The sequence below is a fragment of the Arachis ipaensis genome, chromosome B6 (genome assembly GCF_059453495.1).
Source record: "Arachis ipaensis isolate K30076 ecotype BB chromosome B6, ASM5945349v1, whole genome shotgun sequence".
Lineage (NCBI taxonomy): Eukaryota > Viridiplantae > Streptophyta > Magnoliopsida > Fabales > Fabaceae > Arachis > Arachis ipaensis.
In genome coordinates this window covers 140,745,749-140,752,964 of record NC_142441.1, presented here as the reverse complement: position 1 = coordinate 140,752,964, position 7,216 = coordinate 140,745,749, and the positions used below count along the sequence as shown (strand labels likewise).

Genomic DNA, 7,216 nt, shown 5'->3' with positions numbered 1-7,216 from the left:
GTTAAGTTTAACTTTTTATTCAATCTAGAATATGAGAAACTAACTACAACTAATTATGGTATAATAATAAATCAAATTATAAAAATCAATTGAAATATTCTCCTTGTTTAATTGTCCTTTCTCAAACCATTTTTATAACAATATATAAAAAGAATAAGGGAGTTTGATGTCTAATTTTCGATTTTTCATCTTAATCCTATTAATAAACAATGATTAATATAACTGCTATCTTAAAATTTGGTCAAAAATATAATTATCAGTTAATTTTTCTGATTTTTCCATGACGTTATTTTTGTTTACACATAACTTCTACTCATGCTGTCATCGTTTTTTCTTGATCTACGGAGTACATGTAGTACTCTTCCTTCTTTTATTCCGCTTAATAAAAATTATAATGATAAATATGTGTATGGAGAACGGTAAAAAAACGATAAAAATAAAAATAAAAAATTTTGAAAGAATAATAAAACTAAAGATGATTTAAGATATTGATTATAAATTTAAAAGGCAAAAATTTTTAGCATTTAAAATGATGCGAGAATAAGAGTTCTCTATATTTTAATTTTTATATCTACTTCGAATTAAATAAGATTAAAAACTAAATAAATTTACAAATATTTATAAATTTTTATCTTGATTATTACATATTTATAATAATGAAATGATTTTAGTATTATACATAAATTAATTTAAATTTCATTATTCTATAAATTAAAAAAAATAAATAACATATAAAATCTTTATCTTTATTTGTATTTATTAATAATTTATTATTTATTAGGGAAATTTTTAATTTTTATCTCAAATTTATAATTTAAAAACAATATAAAAATTAATTTCATAAAATTATTTGAAAAAAAATAACAATATAAAGGTTGCTATCTTTAAAAAAATAAATAAATTTAATAATATTTATAGATAACTAATCTTTACATAATAATGGTAAATTTTTATATTAATTTTGTTACACATAATAATAATTTAATATTTTTTAATTTTATTTTTTAATTTAAATTTGTTTATTTTATACAATTTACATATTAAATAACTTAAAAAAATTTTATAATATATTTTCAACGATTATAATTAAATTTATAAGTTGAACAAAAACAATAGTGCCTGGTGAACTGTTGTATTTTATTAATTATTTCAAATGGAGCAAATCTCACAAAATTTAATAAAACAAACTTGAAAAAGCATTTATAATCACTTTTTAATCTTATTTATCAACCCGCATATTTAGTAATCATTTTCAATCAAAATAGATACCGTGAAAATGATTAAAAGGTCCAAAGTTAAAATGCAAGATATTTTAAATTTGATTTCTATAATTTGAAATTTGAATAGAATGGTTCTAATAATACGTTAATTTTAAAAGATGTATGTATTTATGTATAAAAAGGATAAATTTATTATTTTGAAAATACTGATATTAGTCTTTTTTATTTATAAAAAATTTACGTAAAACAAGTAGAAGTAATAAAATATTTAATAAAAACATTAGCTACACATTTTTCTCTTTAAGGTACATAGACAAAAATGTTATTTAATAACAATGTCAAAACCATAAAAAGATTAGAATAAGACTATTGGTTGTTGTATTTTATTTAAATATTATTGGTCACATCTACTCTTATTAAAATAGTAGTAAGTGAATGCAAGATATTTTAAATATTGTCACTCTTAATTAGTTCGTTATATTTTACTACTATAATAGATATTGATAAAAACTGAATTTCAAAGTCACGAAATAGTGTGGAATATAGGCAAGGATTGAACAGTTTTTTGGATTTTGCATTTGCGAATGCATCCTCTGATGGCATGATAAAGTGTCCATGTCCTAAATGTGGGTTTCAAATTATGCAAACAAGAGAGAGGATGCATACGACCATCTGTTGTTATGACCATTTCTCCCTGGATATACTATTTAGCTGCGTCATGGTGAGAAGCCGGTTGAAGAGAGATCTGAATTGGAACGAGTAGATGAAAATTCGATATCCCAAGTGAATCAAATGCACAAATGGTCAACGAGGCATTCAATTTCATGCTGCAACATGGGAGTGAAGACACAACAATAATCGAACATGCCGAAGATGATGAAGACGTGTTGCCATACTTATATGAAGGTCCAAGTCGCGCGGCTCGGGATTTTAACGATCTACTATCAAATGGAGAGCAGGAGTTATCCTGGATGCTCAAAGTACTCCAAATTATCGTTCTTAGTGAAGTTTTATCATATTAAGTGTATGTACGGTGTGAGTGACAAGGCAATGACCATGATTCTTGACTTACTGCGGGACGCATTCGAACAAGCAAAACTTCCAAAGACAGTGTATGAAGTCAGGAAGACAATAAGAAAGTTGGGTATTGAGTGCACCAAGATAGATACTTGTCCAAATGATTGTATGCTGTATCGCGGTGATGATGAAAACTTGACCAGGTGCAAGCGATTTGGGTATTCAAGATGGAAGCAGAAGATTAAAAAGGGCTCTATTGTTAGGCTCAATGTACCTGTGAAGAGAAATGGGAAACCTATAGCAGCCAAGACTCTTCGTTACTTTCCTCTCATACCACGACTGCAACGGTTATTCATGTGCAGTAAGACATCAACTGACGTGTTATGGCATAAAGAGGCGCGTAATAATTATGGTTTGCTTAGGCATCCAAGGGACGCTGAAGCATGGAAAAAGTTTGATGCAAAGTATACTAACTTTTCGAAGGATCTGCGCAATGTTCTCCTAGCCTTGGCGAGTGATGGATTTAATTCTCTTGGGAATATGAGCACAAAGTATTCAATCTGGCCCGTGATTCTTATTCCGTATAACCTTCCGCCCTGGCTTTGCATGAAACATACATCTTTCATTCTATCCACGCTTATTCCTGGGCCAAAAATGCTAGGTAACGACATAGATGTTTACTTGAAGCCTTTGGTAGATGAGTTGAAGCAATTATAGGATGGCATTGAAACGTATGATGCAAAAGAGGGAAACACTTTCAACATGTGTGCGGTACTAATGTGGACTATCAGCGACTTTCTAGGATTGGAAAACCTATCTGGCTAGAATACGCACAGTGGGTTAGCGTGTCCTACGTGTAACTTGGACATTAAGCCACATCGGCTGAAAGACAGTCAAAAATGATGTTTCATGGGCCATTGCCGCTTTTTGAATCTGGGACACAAATACAGACTAGACCGGAATAGATTTGATGGGAAGGTCGAAGGTAAAGATCCATCGAAGAAATTATCCAGAACAGATGTATTGAGGCAATAGTCTAATGTGCACGTTTCATTTGGGAAGATTTCAACTGCGACATCCAAAAAAAGACGCAATGGTCAGGATGCGGATGAAAATGACTCGCATTGGAAAAAGAAGAGTGTTTTCTTTGACCTCCTATACTGGGAGGATTAGATGTTACGTCATAACCTCGATGTGATGCATATAGAGAAAAATATATGTGACAATGTGGTCTTCACCATCTTAAATGATAGCAGCAAATCAAAAGACAATCTTAAAGCTCACAAAGATTTACAATGCATGGGCATAAGGCCTGAATTGTGACCGGGCGAAGGTGGTAAATATCCCTCTACAATATTTGCGATGTCAAATTCACAGAGGGATGTATTTCTGAAGACTCTGTAGAATGTGGACTTTCCAGATGGTTACTTTAGCAATGTTGCTTGTTGTGTTGATTTGCGACAGCGCAAGTTGTCTAGGTTGAAAAGTCACGACTGCCATATTCTGATGGAATAATTACTTCCAATTTTGGTGAAGAATGCACTTCCGAGTCTGGTGTCCAATGTGATTGCAATTTTGTCATCATTTTTCCAAGAACTTTGTGGGAAAGCCATAAACCCTATGCAGCTTGCTGACCTTCAGAATCATGTTGTGCAAACCCTATGTCAGATGGAAATGATTTTCCCTCCATCCTTCTTTACCGTCATGGTTCACTTCACGATGCATCTCGTTGATGAGGTAACTCTTGGTGGACCAGTACATTATCGGTGGATGTATCCAATAGAAAGGTTAGCTTGCTGATAAACCCATTTAATACAATCAGTTGAATTAATTGTATATATACTAAGCATTATGTTGTATTTATATAAAAGGTATCTAGGACGTTTAAAGCAATATGTTCGTAACAAGGCACAACCAAAAGGCTCAATTGCAGAAGGCTATTTATCTGAGGAAATTCTGACTTTCTGTTCTAGATATTTGGATAAAATTAATACTAGAATCAACCAACCAGGGCGAGTTGATGATCAACCCGTTGTTGTTACACATAATTCAGGGGAAACTATGTTCCCAGCTATTGGAAAGGCATTAGGGGATGTTTCGCATTTTGAACTCACTCGAATGGAAAAACATGAAGCACATAGTCATGTGCTAGTCAACTGCGATGCCGTGGTTCCGTTTGTTGAGTAAGTATACACATGTATTTTTCAAACACCAATATGACTCTTTTCTCCCAATGACTAGTTGGACTAATTTTCTTTTCTCTCATAAAGTACATTTAGGGAAAAGACAAAGTAAAGCTTACAGGCTCAAACAAGGTCGCAATCTAAGATAGACAGTGTTGTGCAATCATAATTTCCTCGGTGGTTCAAGCATGAGGTTGATAGAATATTAACCTGACCAATGTGTTTTTAGCCTAGAATTAGTACTTATGAAATCCGATTTTAATATAAAGCATGAATGTTATGTGGTTCCAGGTTCCAATGGAAAGTACGCTTCATTCGAAAGAAATGAAGTTGCTTGCGTGCGGTCCCATGATTCAGGCAAGACGTTTTGGGGCGTACAACGTTAACGGGTAGAAGTTTAGAACTATTACAAAGGAAGACGGGCTGAAAATCCAAAATAGTGGAGTATATGTATCATCTAATATAAGAAGTTATGCAAGCATGCGTGATAATAGAATGGCTGTTGGTAGTGTTCCGTATTACGGAAAAATTGTGGACATACTTGAATTGAATTATAGCTGTCATTTCATAGTGGTATTGTTCAAATGTGTTTCGGCTGATACCACTACCAGTAGAGGCATCAAACAAGACCATTTGGGACTTACCAGCGTTAATTTCTCTCGTCCGATACACACTGGTGATCGAGAAGAAGATGAACCGTACATATTGGTCTCAGAAGCTCAGCTTGTATACTATGTGGACGATGAAGTAGCTAAGGAATGGAGTGTTGTGGTTCATATAAAACCATAAAATTTGTATGACATGGGAGAAGAGAATGAAAAAGCTAAAGTTGATTTTTCTCCACAACCATGGTTGAACATGTCAGCGGAAGGTGACATTGGAGATTTACAGTTGATAAGGGAGGATGATATAGAAGACCCCACAGAAAATATTTTAGAGAATATTGATGATGTTGTGTAATGCTTATATGAAGAATTTTAACGTAATTTAAAAAGGATCTTTGTATCATGAACTAAGTTAAATAAACTCAACGTTGTACGTTGTTTTCTTTGGTTACAAAAAACTTGGTGTATTTTCGATTTGCAGTTAAGTATTTATTGTATTGTGAATTTTCATGAGTAAAAGCAGATTTTCCGTTTCTTTCAACGATTTTTTTCGTCAAAAGATAGTTTACATTAAATCTTTAATGTTGTTTCAGTTATCAATTCTAATAGTGTTACGTTTTTTAAATATTAGTGAACATAAAAAGACGGTGAAACAGGACAAATGAAAACTGAAGACTTTTCATCATCCTTTGCGAGCACAACATTCGTTACAAAGCTTCTGCCTAAGAAGTTTGCCCAAACTACCAACAAGGGAGATGGTAATTATCGATAATTTGCGTTTATTTTTAAAATTGTCTTAGCATATTGTCATCCGTTTTTTTCCAAGTCAGTATCTAATGAGTTGGGAGTTCTCAGTTTCTTCTAAGTATACTTATTTTGTTGTATGCATGTTGATATTTTCAGTATTACCTGAATATTCTGGAGAAATAGTTCCTGACAGTCTAGATGGAGAAAAGTCTGATTCAGAAGATAATTTAGATGATATCTCCTCTGTTGGAATTGACAGATCCATGCAGTTTGATCTCAATAAGATTTTGGAAGAAGACAATGAAACTTTAGAAGACCTACAAAGAGAAGATGATATACATGTTAAGAAAAGGTGCTTTAATCTAAACAAAAAGCCATGATATGGAGATAAAATATCAGATCCTGTAAAATGTGAAGCCCATAGATTCTTGACAGAGTATTTTTTGCCAGGTCAATACGATGTTGAAGAGAAATTTTGATCTTTTATTATAAGAGTTATGTTGATTCCCTTAATTTAATGAGTTGGGTTGCAGTTTTACATGTTTATCTACTTTTAGAGTTTCTTGATTTAGGTTTAGTAAGGCATAACTTCAAAGAGGAGTAACTTTAATTTATGCTCGTTATAACTTTATTTTAACTTTATAAATTTAGACTATGACTTTATTTTCTTATTGGTAAATTTGTTCACATGAGTTAACATATATAGCTTATTTAACTTGTGAACATTTTTATGTAAAACGAATTCAAAAAAAGTGTTACGAGTTTAAGTAACAATGATTTAAACATATGTAGTTTAAAATAGTACTGTTAACTTAACTAGATTATATCCAGATGGTTATTACTAAAGAAAACATTGAAATATGTGGTTATACGCATTTTGCAGCGGTTGGAAGAAAACTGCCGCAAAATGTAAAATGATAATTCACCCGAACTTTACATATAGTGGCGGTTCTAGAAAAACAGCCGCTAAATACAAGGCTGATTGCAGTCCCATCCTTAACCGCCGTGATATGCGCCGCAGTTTGTCATTTTGCGGTGATTTTATAAAACTGCCGCAAAATTTCTGCCGCTATCTACCGGAATTGTTGTAGTATGACTATGGAGGCATATAGGGCTACATACATGCATTCCTTAAATCCAATACCGGATGAGGAACTATGGAAAAAATCTGAATACAACAAGTCTCAAGCACCTAAAACTAGGAGAAGGCCAAGAAACTTTAAAAAGAAAAGGAGAAAGGACATTGATGAGGAGCCTTCGAGCAGTAAGAAGTCTAAAACTGCAACAAAGTTAAAGAGGGTCTACCAAAAATTCACTTGTAGCTACCGTGGTGTTAAAGGATACACTAAAAGAAGCTGTGCTCATAGAAAAGTTGATGATATTGCCTATGCTCTTGCTGTTGCAGCAGCTGTTGTAGCTAAATCCAAATCCCAAGATGAAGCTA

The 7,216-nt window shown here is 32.6% G+C and overlaps 1 protein-coding gene across 1 annotated transcript; it reads left to right on the top strand.

Annotated features, from left to right (window-relative positions):
• The first annotated feature begins 2,084 nt into the window (after window positions 1-2,084).
• Window positions 2,085-4,424, top strand: LOC148562967 (uncharacterized). The gene is made up of 3 exons (XM_088491097.1): window positions 2,085-2,930; window positions 3,774-4,024; window positions 4,109-4,424. Exons 1-3 carry the CDS (start codon window positions 2,085-2,087, stop codon window positions 4,422-4,424), a joined length of 1,413 nt encoding a protein of 470 aa, XP_088347223.1.
• Window positions 4,425-7,216: the final 2,792 nt, after the last annotated feature.